A 12407-nucleotide genomic window follows, 5' to 3' on the forward strand; every position below is an offset into this window, starting at 1 on the left:
GTTGCAACTATAAGCAGCCACGCCATTCTCTTTTAAATAATAAGATTGTACTCACTTGTTCTCAGTATATATATTTAGCTCTGTACTAAGGCATTATCGGACTTAAAATGGCTCCAACAACTATTACTGCATTGGCCAAGGAAAAAACACTTAACTCTGATTTTGTCCGGGATGAGGATGAGCGTCCCAAAGTTGCCTACAATCAATTCAGCACTGAAATTCCCATTATTTCATTAGCTGGTATCGATGATGATTCGAATGGCAGGAGACCTGAGGTGTGTCGTAAAATTGTTGAGGCCTTTGAAGACTGGGGGATTTTCCAGGTAGTTGATCACGGTATTGACAGCGGTTTGATTGCGGAAATGTCTCGTCTGTCTCGTGAATTTTTTGCTTTGCCTGCTGAGGAGAAACTTCGGTATGATACTACTGGTGGAAAGAGAGGCGGTTTCACCATCTCCACTCATCTTCAGGTATATTCACCTTTTTTCACTTATATCATTTGTCTTAAGTGTTGTCAATTCACTCAGGGACGGAGCCACAATGGGGGCAGTAGGGGTACTTGCTCTCGTAAATTTTATAAAACGTCCAGCATCCGTTATTTTATAATTGAATAAGATGATTAATGTATGGTGCAATATACAGGGTGACGATGTGAAGGATTGGCGTGAGTTTGTTGTTTATTTTTCGTACCCAGTCGATGCTCGGGACTACTCGAGATGGCCTGATAAGCCAGAGGGATGGAGGTCTGTTACGGAGGTTTATAGTGAGAAGTTGATGGCGCTCGGTGCCAAGTTACTGGAAGTGCTATCAGAGGCCATGGGGCTTGAAAAAGAGGCTCTTACAGAGGCTTGTGTGAACATGGAACAGAAAGTGTTGATTAATTACTATCCTACATGTCCCCAACCGGACTTGACACTTGGAGTCAGAAGGCACACGGATCCGGGTACGATTACCATTTTGCTTCAGGACATGGTTGGGGGGTTACAGGCTACCAGGGATGGCGGCAAAACTTGGATTACTGTTCAGCCTGTCGAGGGAGCTTTTGTCGTCAATTTGGGTGATCATGGTCATGTAAGTTCACTCTCCTTTCTCATTATGACCAATCAAATGTGCGTGCACACACAAATGTATCAGGCTTCAAATTTGCACCTTTAGAGTAATCTTGGTAACAGCTTTATTTTTATGTCATCGTTTAAAATGAGCATGAATTAAATTGGGAATTGAGCTAGCAAGTTTGTGGTTATGTGTAGTATTTGAGCAATGGAAGGTTCAAGAATGCCGATCACCAAGCAGTAGTGAATTCAACCTCTAGCAGATTGTCCATCGCAACTTTCCAGAACCCGGCTCAGAATGCTATAGTGTATCCATTAAAGATCAGGGAGGGCGAGAAGCCAATTCTTGAGGAGGCCATGACATACGCTGAGATGTACAAGAAAAACATGACTAAACATATTGAGGTAGCTACCCAGAAGAAATTGGCCAAGGAGAAAAGATTGCAGAACGAGAAGGCCAAGCTGGAGACGAAATTTTAGCTTAGGCTTTGTCCATTATTATATCTATGTTATGTTTTTCGGGTTTGTGTAATCTGCAATAATAGTGAATAAGGCCATTGTTATACAATGTCTAAATGCTGCGTACTGTGATCAGAGTACTGTGTTAAGAAATTCATACAATCTCGTTCCTAATCCTAAACTTTCGTGTGTTTGTAGTTATGTTAAGAGCAAGTATAAAGAATATGATTGGAGTTATTACGATATTCAATGTATTAACTTACGAGGCGTCCCATATTATATTATTTTTTAATGAAAAATTTAAGAGCACCATGGGAGATTCTCTTATACTTCTAACAAACTCCACCCTTTAAAATATAAAGAATTAGTTTTTCCAAGAAGGTAAACAATATTATTTTAATGTTTTTAATTACGTATTTTAATTTTTTATATAAAAATTTAACATATATTTTATCAAAAAACATATATATTTATATTCAAAAATATAATATGCAAAAGAACATTTGTTTACACCTAAAAATACACACAAAAGTCAAAATAACTATTATTTTTGAATATAGAGAGTAGTGACTAGAAAAATTTCGTTGCCTTTATATTTAAACGAGTAGATAGTAGTATAATCTTTATTTAAGTTGACGTTATTTTTCAAACTTGCTGGCAGGCGGCGCAATGAATCTGTATTATTTGAGGCTAAATTTATCATATATCCATGAATCGCTTTGCCTTCTTTACATTTTCTTATGAATTAAAATTATTACTATATATTTTTCTTTATAAAGAATTAGAATAACATGTAAACTATCGAAAAAACACATATCAAAGTTAAAAGACTCATAAAAGAGACAAACGAGTTAGTTAAAATTTTAAATAGATTTTCGGTAAAGCTATCATCCGAAAGTGCTCTGAAATAAATCTTTGCGGTAGGAAAAACACCGATTTAATGGTAAACGGATCCGGATCCGTGAATGGAGTAAAGATAAAACTTCTGAAACTGAGCATGACAATATGACATTATCAAACACGGACGCACCTAACAATTCAGCCCCCCATTATGACTGACCTTTTCCTTTATTTAATCCTTTTTTCTTTTTCTTTACCAAAGAAAATAACAAATCTGTCAAAGAAAATACAACTAGTAATCCAGTATTGTAAGAAAGCGAAGACAAAAAACAGTTGGGTCAGCGTTGAAGACTTTTGCTAAAATTCACGAGATTCGGGATCATAATGATGCCCTCTATTAACGCGTTACGCATTACTATTACACAAACACACAGTGTCCGATTCTTGGATCTACTCATCATCAACCAAACCAAACATCCTATGTATTGGACTCCGAGCTGTTAGTTGAGACAAGTACATAAAACATGGGAGGGTTATGCACAGGGGGTACTATCAAACATCATCGTCAAAGTCAAGGCAAAGCTGATCATGATTATTCTTCGGACAACAATTCGAAGAATATTGATAAGAAGACCAGCGATGGGCTGGAGGAAGAGGAGAGTTATGATGGTGGAATGAATGGGTCAGCTGGTTTTGAATTTTATGAGAAGAAGAGGACTCCTCATATTTTCGATTCCGGCGAGCTTAATTTTAATATTTCTAATCAGTTCTTGAATCGCCGATCAGCTGCTGCTCGGACTCCACCTGCCACTAAGGTACGCTACTCTCGGTTGTTTAGGCTTCTATGAAGTATAGTTTTTTTGGAATATAATTTCTTAACATTTTAAAAAAAAATTATTATGACATTAAGCCTCAGAATACGTACCATAAAATAACATAAAGAACTTGTTGGGATGGGACAGAGGGAGAGGGAGTATATTTGAAGACGCACGGGTCGCGTTTCAGTGCAAACTATGTTAAACCAGCAGAATTTATATGTATGATTCAATGGATAAATAAGGACATCATTTAATTTGAGTATACAAAAGTACTCTAGTTTAAAATCAAAAATATAAGATTCACTATAATACCAAGAGATTTCATTAAATATATGTATGAAATAAAATGTATAAAAAGTAGTACATGTAGTTTGTAAATAAAATTGTTTGTGCTAGAACGCTAGCCTTATTCTTGTTTCTTTGCTCCCTGTGGCAGAAAATAAGATTGTTCCCGTGATCATAACACTGCATTTTCTTTCTTTTTTAGTTCAAGCTCTAATTCGTTTGTACACGGAATTGGTGCATCAATGTAAGGGGTAATTTTTTGGCTATATGGTAACTTAATTATGGTACCAACTCGCAGTTTCTAGGTCTGAACTAAAAAATGCTTATACATATACAAGTGAACAAGAGAATAAACTTCAACTGTAGTATCTGCGAAAAACTTGAAGGAAAACTGTCGAGGCATAGGGAAGTGTAAACTTTAACTTGACGAGTAACATGCCACGGAGAGGTGATAAATTCCTCGATCGAATGACTGATAGGTAACTGAAATTGGCAGCAACTTGCAGTTTCATCACTTAATGGAAAAAGTTTCTGTCAACAAATCTTACCAACCTGGCCTGAATTGCCTGGTTTTCTTATGAGTCCATCTGCATTTCTATCTATAATGGTTAACTGGTGCATATCTCTTTAAAGGTTGAAATTTGGTTTTATTCAGTGGTACATTTGCAGTTTCACATGATTTTAAAATATATGCATATTTCATAGGTTGAAGTTGTGGCAATTGAATTGTAAGCTAGGTGGAAGTACATTCTAATTGACCATTATATGTGAAAAAATACTTTTATATTAACATTTAATTCCAGTTCACATATGTTGTTGCAAGAGTTCATAAAAGGTTTTTCCCAATTTACTGAACTGATTCCTAGTTAGTCCAAAGTCCAGTAACCAAAGAACCATTTGACCTGATTCGTGTTAGTGACGTTGAAAGTGTTGACATTGTTTATTGCTTATAGGATGAATTCTATGATTTTATAGATATATAGCAGGTGTATTTTGTTAAATAGTTGTGATAATTTCAGAAATAATTTGAAATCTAGTTGTATATTATGTAATACATGATGAATAGATTGTTATTACAGAATACATGAATTAATATATAATTATGCATGTTTGGTATACAAAAATTAGGTAATGCAGAATTAGAGGAGATGTATAAATGTAATTAAACAGGTTTCAATATAATTAATATTTTGTAAACACGTTTGGTCAGAAACAACCATACCTGATATATATGTGAACAGGTATACGTTCGCACATTACATTTAAAAGGGCAACTACGGCAACATTTTGGTCTTTGTTAGTTTACTATGGATATATTATGCTAGTCTGCTCTCTGCTGCCATACTAAATATTGAAAGAAATTTTTCTTGCATTTTAGGGGCCTCATATGAACTCATTTTTTGGTAAAGCTGGCATTGCTGGCCTAGAAAGGGCAGTAGATGTCCTGGACACGTTAGGAAGTAGCATGACAAACATGCACGCCGGAAGTGGATTTGCATATAATCTGGCTTCAAGGGGAAACAAAGTATCTATTCTTGCATTTGAAGTTGCTAATACCATTGCCAAAGGTTCCAATTTGTTACAATCTATATCTGAAGAAAATATTCAAATACTTAAAGATGAGATTCTGCAATCAGATGGGGTACTGCGATTAGTTTCTACAGATATGACAGAGCTGCTTAAAATTGCGGCTATCGACCAAAGGTTGGCCATAACTGGAAAACTTATTCTAATAGGCTTGTTTCTTCCTTCATTTCACTTACCAAAATAATTTCATTCAGAGAATTTATCATACTAATTGTTTATATGTAGGGAGGAATTAAATATATTTTCTCGAGAAGTAATCAGGTTTGGAGACCTCTGCAGGGATCCACAATGGCACAATCTGGATCGTTACTTTTTAAAGTAAGTTTTGTTCAAGGAATATGACAAAAAAAAAAAAAAAAAATTGTTCAAGGAAATGTATTCAAATGATATATAATTCTTCAATTGAAATGTAATGTGATGATTATAATTGGATGTAACATGTCAGGTTTGATTCAGACCCTGCAGCTGGAAAACTGCTTAGAGAACAGGCAGAGATGACAATGCAAGAACTCCTTAGTCTGGCTCAGTACACATCTGTAAGTTGTAATATCCCCTTCTATCTTGTTCCTAATTATAAGCATTCAAAGGGATATATTCTTCATCTTACAGAGAGACTGTGTATCCTTTTCTGATAAAACAATATTCCCTCAAACAACATTGTGCATTGGTAACTGATCTTGAAGAATTTGTCCACCACGAAGTCTGGAAATCTTATATTATTATGTGATTAACATTACAATACATAGTGCTAGGATTTGGTGGTTCTGGACTTCTACATGATTTTGGAGATATCTTAGATGGGGTTAGAGTTTGCAATTTATACACTGCTTTGTGTGGCTAGTTTGTAAAGTAATTGTTAGACAGTTTGTATTTTTACTCATTGTAGTATATTTTGTGTTTTTGTTGGAGATAGTTTTGCTTTGCTTAGTGAACAATACTTACACACCCATATTTGCATACTCCAAATGAACCTTTTACTTCATCTAAAGGGAGTGAGGGCTATAACACAAGAGCAAGAGCGCTTTGGCACCTATAAATTGTTTTTTCCTGTTGTTTACTGTTTTCCTTGGTGGGTGGGTGGGGGGTTGTCCTAAGGTGGACTGGCTGAGACCACCTATAGTTACTGTGTCTTGTAAATGTGTATTTTGCAGGAATTATATCATGAAATGCATGCTTTGGATAGGTTTGAGCAAGATTACCAAACGAAGGTTGAAGAAGTGGAGTCTTTACATCTTCCTCGTAAAGGTTTGACATTGTGGATCTCTTTTTTTTTTCCTTATTCTGTGCTAAAATAATTGAACACGGATTTAGTTCAGAATAACAATTCAATCCAGGTCCAAGTTCTTTTTACTTTTACTACTATATCTGCATTATGTATCATTGTGTGCTCGCAGCAGTAAATCGTTTCTGTTCTGTACAGGAGAGGGTCTCTTACTATTACATTCTGAGCTAAAGCATCAGAGGAAACTTGTAAAGAGTTTGAAAAAGAAATCACTTTGGTCTAAAAGTTTGGTGGAGGTAATGTTCTGGTATAGGAATACTTGAGACTTTGAGCCCAAACAAGTGAACTTTTGTTGAACAATAATTCAATTGTTCTTTTGTACTCCAACAATGTGGATTTGATTCATACTAGTTTTGGTAGTTTTATGTCAGTGGGGCACACAAATTGACTTCCATTCCTCACATGTTTGGTTAAAAACATCAAGATCTTGAACCAATTTTTCACTTCCATCTGAAAGAAAGTCGCATCTCTTACTATATATATTTTGTATTCAACCTTTTTATACTACCACTTTTTTTAATACAGGTAGTGGAGAAGCTTGTTGATGTAGTCACCTACATACATCAACACATCTCGGAAGTGTTTGGAAATGATGGTACGAGTACTATGCTTGATATACAGATAGTTTTGAATTTTCAGCAGTATTTGTATGTCTATACTGTGAACTTTGATTTACATCAGTTATTGAACGCAGAAACTTTTCATTCATGAATCATGTAGCTTTGTGGTATATCAGATATCTTATCAATAGCTCATACCTTCACTTTCTGCTGTAATTAGTTTCAGGTGCATCATCTACCGAAGAGAAGTCCTCCGGCAAGCCTGATGAAAGACTGGGCATTGCTGGTCTTGCTTTACATTATGCTCATATAGTCACTCAAATTGATAACATCGTAAGCGCTAGTCATTCTTCTGTCTAATTGAACTGCTGTTATTTGAATGAAACTCATTGTTGGACTAGGCATCTTCACAATCCTGCCTCTCTTCCTCCTAATATTAGAATGGACTATACTGTAGGGTGTTTTAATGTCGGTGTATAAATATTTAACTGCTGTTAGTTAACCGAAGATCATTATTGTACTAGGCATCTCGTCCAACCTCTCTCCCTCCTAATATGAGAGATGGACTGTATAGTGGGTTACCAGTTAATGTGAAGAAAAGACTGCGGTCGCGTTTGCAGTCATTGGATGTTCATGAAGAAGTATGTTTCCTTGGCAAATTTCATTTGTATCAGTAGTTTATTCAAGGACACACTGTATCACTGTCTCATTTTTCATACTGTCCTCGTTTCACAGTTGTCCATTCCTCAAATGAAAACTCAAATTGAAAGGACACTCAAATGGCTTGCTCCTATCGCTGCCGATACGACCAAGTATGTAACTCATTTTCCCGTCTGCTCATCTGCTGTGGTTCCTCCTCTGACTTCTGAGTCAATTGATCACAATAGTATCAATGAGCACAAATAGTCTTTAATTATTATTCTAAGCTAAAAACAAATTCTTTTGTGTGAATGTGAATTGGCACAGAGCGCATCAAGGTTTTGGATGGGTTGGAGAGTGGGCAAATACTGGGTCAGTGGACATATGCTTCTCATGTCTTTCCAGTGTATAAATTATTTGATACTCTATGGCCATCATGAGGACTAACAGTGTTTTCCATTTTTGACAGTATCGAATATGGCAAGACAACAAAGAATAGTGTGATTCGACTCCAGACGCTTTATCATGCTGATAAAGGGAAAATGGATCTCTACATTCTTGAACTCATTATCTGCCTTCATCGCCTGATCAGCCTCGTAAAACACAAAGACAACGGATCCAAAGCTCAGCCACTTCAATCTCCAGTTGAGAGAGAATTGGTTCCAGATCACGAGATACCGAGTGAAGTACAGAACACTATTACTCTAGAGGATGGAAATGTAATAGATAACTCGATGAACCGGCAAAAACTGTTTGGCAAGAGCAAAAGCCTAGAATTTGTAATGGGAAGGAGGAAATCACTCAAAATCCGGGCACCAAGTAGGAGTGCTGGGAGCTCCCCCAGGACCGCAACAGCTCTGGAGCGAAGGCAATCAAAGGCCAGCATTTTGGATGTATTGGACGGAATAGAACAGCATAGTGAGCTTTCATGAATCTAGTAGGAATCATTTGCCACTTTCCAGGATTATTTTGTTTACTAAGCAAGATGTTTTGATCAGTAGAACAGCTTTTATGATTTGAATCAGTGGAGCACAACCTCAGTAACATGTACATATGTATAGTTTGGTTTTCCTCCTCCCTCTCTCCCTGTCTAATTCATATCTATAGACTTTTATCACTTTAAAGGATGTTTTGCTCAATTTTATGCATTCCAACTATTAGGTTGAGGAAAGGAGTAAATGTTAATTTTGTATGAGCACATTTTGTTTTTGCTGATAATTATGAAAAGAATGAAAAATTGTGAAAAGAAGAACAGGAATCAGATGGGTACAAGTGAGAGTGCCCCATTGTCGTAACCAGGCTTGGGGCGAACACTCGTCTCGCATATTGAAGTGCGAGTTGTGACCACTCATCATATTCCGTTAGCTGCCTGAAGGATCATGATTGTTCAAGGCGCTTAGTACGCTTATTTATAACCAGGAGCACCAGTTTGTTTGTCGCAGCTTCGATGTGGGACAGAGTGACAGAGTACCGAGCAGAGTTTCTTGTTTTATTTGTTTACTATAGTCTATAGGATGTATAAAATTTTGTTCCTTCGCCATTTGTTCTTAGAATGTTTAACTTTTGGAACCGTCCTTCGTGAGGATTTATACAGGCTTAGAGTCGAGATATATGGGTGAGAATAAAAGATTTAGTGTTAATTTAATAATTATATTTTGAATTAGAATAGAAGATAGAAATTTGGAAAATAATTATAAATTTAAAATAAGAACCATATTATATATTTTTTTTTTTTTACAGTTATATACCAAACTCTAATTATCCTGTATCAAACAACCTATACACTACAAAATATAATAGGAATCCGATTTAAGTTCCAATTTTGGTACTTGATTTCTTACCGGATAATGACGCTAGAGCGTTTTATTTAATAGGTTTGCCTCTCAAATTTTTGCCTCTTATCTCGCTAGTGCTCACGAGCTTCATTAATTATCTTCACGCTTTCTTGATCTCATTGATATTTATTTGAATATTGCTAGAGGAATTTTCTGTTCATGCAGATGGATTCAGATAGTGATCTTAAATTTCATGATGACTCAGTTTCAGATGAAGATATCGTCCTTCACCTTGACTCTGTGTCAGATGATGATACGGACTTTCATGATGATTTAGTTTCCAATGATGATGATGGTAACTTTGATGCTCACTATGATGATGACGGTGATGATGATAATGCTAACTTCTATGATAACTCAGTTTCGGATGAGGGTCAAGAGAAACAAAGCTACCGGATCTTGAATGCAAGTGATATTCGAAGAATTCAAGAAAAAGATATAGCAAGTGTATGTTCTTTACTTTCGGTGACTGCACCTTCTGCACGCGTACTTTTGTACCATTACGAGTGGAACTTAGAGTCTTTAATGGAGCAATGGTTTGCTGATGAAGAACGGGTCAGAAAAGAAGTTGGGTTGGTACAAAAAGGCTTAAACACTTCCATTGGTAGTACTTTTGTAAGGTTTACTTGTGAAATTTGCTTTGATGAGTTTTGTGCTGGTGATCAGATAATGAACCGTTTCTGTGACCATAAATATTGCAAGACGTGTTTGGTTAGTTACATTAGCACTGCGATTGATGATGGACCGGGATGCTTGTCGTTGAGGTGTCCGGATCCCTCGTGCAATGCTGCAATTGGGGTGGATGTGGTTAATTTATTAGTTTATCGTCAATATATGAAAAAGTACAATGAATTTTTTGTTAGGTCTTACGTCGAAGGTAATAGTAATGTCAAATGGTGTCCTGCCCCGGATTGTGATGCTGCTATTCAGTATAATGGTGATGGTGAAAGCGGAAGCTATGAAGTTGTTTGTGATTGTTCGTGTAAGTTTTGTTGGCGGTGTACAGAGGATGGTCATCGGCCAGTTGACTGTGATACGGTTGCTAGATGGATCAAGAAAAATAAGTGTGAGGAATCAAATGTGGAATGGATACTTGCTTATACGAAGCCTTGTCCTAAATGCAAACGACCGATCCAGAAGAACGACGGTTGTATGCACATGACATGTAATAGTATGTGTAAGCATCAGTTTTGTTGGACATGTCTACACCCCTGGTCAGATTCCCATAATTGCAATGCTTACGAAGCAGAGCTGAACGGTGAAACTATAAAAGAGGCCAAGCGGAGAAAGGAGGCCAGAGCATTGGTGGAGAGATATACTCATTATTACGAAAGGTGGGATGCAAATCAAAGGTCACGAATGAAAGCACAATCTGATTTAGAGATGATGCAAAGGAAGAATACTCATGTTCTTTGTGAAAGGTTTGCAGTAACCGAGCTCCAGTTTACATGTGTTATAGAAGCCTGGCAACAGATAATTGAATGTAGGCGCGCGTTGAAATGGAGCTATGCATACGGGTAGGGGTGATCAGAAAACCGCCCAAACCGCATAAACCGCCCGCACCGCACCAAACCGCACCACAAAATGCGGTTTTTAATTTTCGTGGTGCGGTTGTGGTTTGAATTTTTCACAAACCGCGCGGTGCGGTGCGGGTTGCGGTTTGACATATTAGTAGTGCGGTTCAAACCGCACCGCGATATCATAATATTAATATATATATATATATATATATATATATATATATTAGTGATTTTCGAATAAAACTATATTATATACATATATATTATTTATAGTTATGTTACATATATTTGTTAAATCTCTTCAAATAATAGTTAATTATTATTTTATCAATCTCGCATTACTATTATACCAAATTTGTATGAAATGATTATATTATTATAATATGCCTCTTTGTAGTTAGTACTCATATTTATTATCATATTTACAATTTTGTTTGTGTTTTTTAGTAGTTGTTGTAGTTTTGAAATGATAAATATCATATAAATTTATTACAAGAAAAGATTTTTAATTATTATATATTTAAATTTTATTTCGAACTTCAACTAAGAGTATTTATTCTTAAGCATACAAACCGCACAAACCGCACAAACCGCACCGCATTTTTGTGGTGCGGTTTACGCGGTTTTTATGCTAGCGTGGTGCGGTTGCGGTTTGAGTTTTCAACCAAACCGCATGCGCGGTTTGGTTCGCGGTTTTAACGAAAAACCGCACCGCCCGCACCGCGATCACCCCTACATACGGGTATTTTATCCCGGAGAATGAACGTGCAAAGGCAGCATTATTTGAGTACTTGCAAGGTGAAGCTGAGGCCGGATTAGAGAGGCTTCATCGATGTGCAGAGAAGGAACTGGCTATGGTTCTGAAGGATGTTAATGCAACTGTAGATGAATTTGAAAATTTTCGGGTGAAGCTGGTGGAACTTACGAAAGTGACTAGAAATTACTTCGCAAATCTGGTGACAGCACTGGAGAACAATCTAGGTGAAAGTGAAAATAGAGGTGCGCCAGAAGGGAAGAGCAGAAAAATAGTGAAAAATAAGACAGAAGGGAAGAGCAGAAAAATAGTGAAAAATAAGAAGAAGCAATTTAGTAAACAAAAGGAGAAAAGGAGCAAAGGAGAAAGGCATAAAAAAGAAATAGTCTTCATACGGACCTGACCGTTACAGATCTCACAAGCCTGGATTTTAATCTATAAGGGGTCAATCAGAAACTATAAATCTTGTTTATCTAGTGATTTTGATTAGCGGTTAACGGTTAGCGAATTAAATTAGATATTTTAACTAGCCGATGAAAATAAATATTTTGATTAGTGTATTGGACTAACGATTTCTTTTAACAATATTTGATTCATAACTGTTTGATTAGATTTTTATGACATACCAAAAGTCCAAAAACTCTAATCCAAAAAATTTCCTGAAGGGGTTAATTATCAAGTTGGTCACTGAAGTGGGCTTAATGTATCAAGTTGGTCACTGAACTCAAAACGGTATCAAGATGGTCACTGAAGTGGCCATAAATATCAAACAAGTA

The 12407-nt window shown here is 36.4% G+C and overlaps 3 protein-coding genes and 1 non-coding gene across 5 annotated transcripts; 3 read left to right on the forward strand and 1 right to left on the reverse strand.

Annotated features, from left to right (window-relative positions):
- The first annotated feature begins 46 nt into the window (after positions 1-46).
- LOC108213383 (flavone synthase) lies at positions 47-1712 on the forward strand. Its single transcript, XM_017385175.2, has 3 exons — positions 47-470; positions 643-1071; positions 1251-1712. The coding sequence occupies exons 1-3, from the start codon at positions 108-110 to the stop codon at positions 1530-1532; spliced, it is 1074 nt and encodes a 357-aa protein (XP_017240664.1). The 5' UTR covers positions 47-107; the 3' UTR covers positions 1533-1712.
- A 983-nt stretch (positions 1713-2695) lies between these two features.
- LOC108215319 (protein PSK SIMULATOR 2) lies at positions 2696-8661 on the forward strand. Of its 2 annotated transcripts, none has more exons than XM_017387767.2 (12): positions 2696-3166; positions 4833-5158; positions 5267-5359; positions 5487-5577; positions 6193-6286; positions 6462-6559; positions 6849-6918; positions 7104-7216; positions 7408-7524; positions 7619-7695; positions 7850-7894; positions 7992-8661. In XM_017387767.2, exons 1-12 carry the CDS (start codon positions 2876-2878, stop codon positions 8452-8454), a joined length of 1878 nt encoding a protein of 625 aa, XP_017243256.1. In that variant the 5' UTR covers positions 2696-2875; the 3' UTR covers positions 8455-8661. The 2 variants fall into 2 exon arrangements, with proteins under 2 accessions (XP_017243256.1, XP_017243257.1); XM_017387768.2 differs by having other exon boundaries at positions 2735-3166; positions 7110-7216.
- A 115-nt stretch (positions 8662-8776) lies between these two features.
- LOC135151836 (small nucleolar RNA Z279/snoR105/snoR108) lies at positions 8777-8882 on the reverse strand. The gene has a single exon (XR_010290747.1). It is a non-coding gene; the product is annotated as a small nucleolar RNA Z279/snoR105/snoR108 (small nucleolar RNA).
- A 530-nt stretch (positions 8883-9412) lies between these two features.
- LOC108213804 (probable E3 ubiquitin-protein ligase ARI5) lies at positions 9413-10963 on the forward strand. The gene has a single exon (XM_017385593.2). The coding sequence runs from the start codon at positions 9517-9519 to the stop codon at positions 10876-10878; it is 1362 nt and encodes a 453-aa protein (XP_017241082.1). The 5' UTR covers positions 9413-9516; the 3' UTR covers positions 10879-10963.
- The last annotated feature ends 1444 nt before the right edge of the window (positions 10964-12407 follow it).

Source organism: Daucus carota, chromosome 3 (genome assembly GCF_001625215.2).
Source record: "Daucus carota subsp. sativus chromosome 3, DH1 v3.0, whole genome shotgun sequence".
Lineage (NCBI taxonomy): Eukaryota > Viridiplantae > Streptophyta > Magnoliopsida > Apiales > Apiaceae > Daucus > Daucus carota.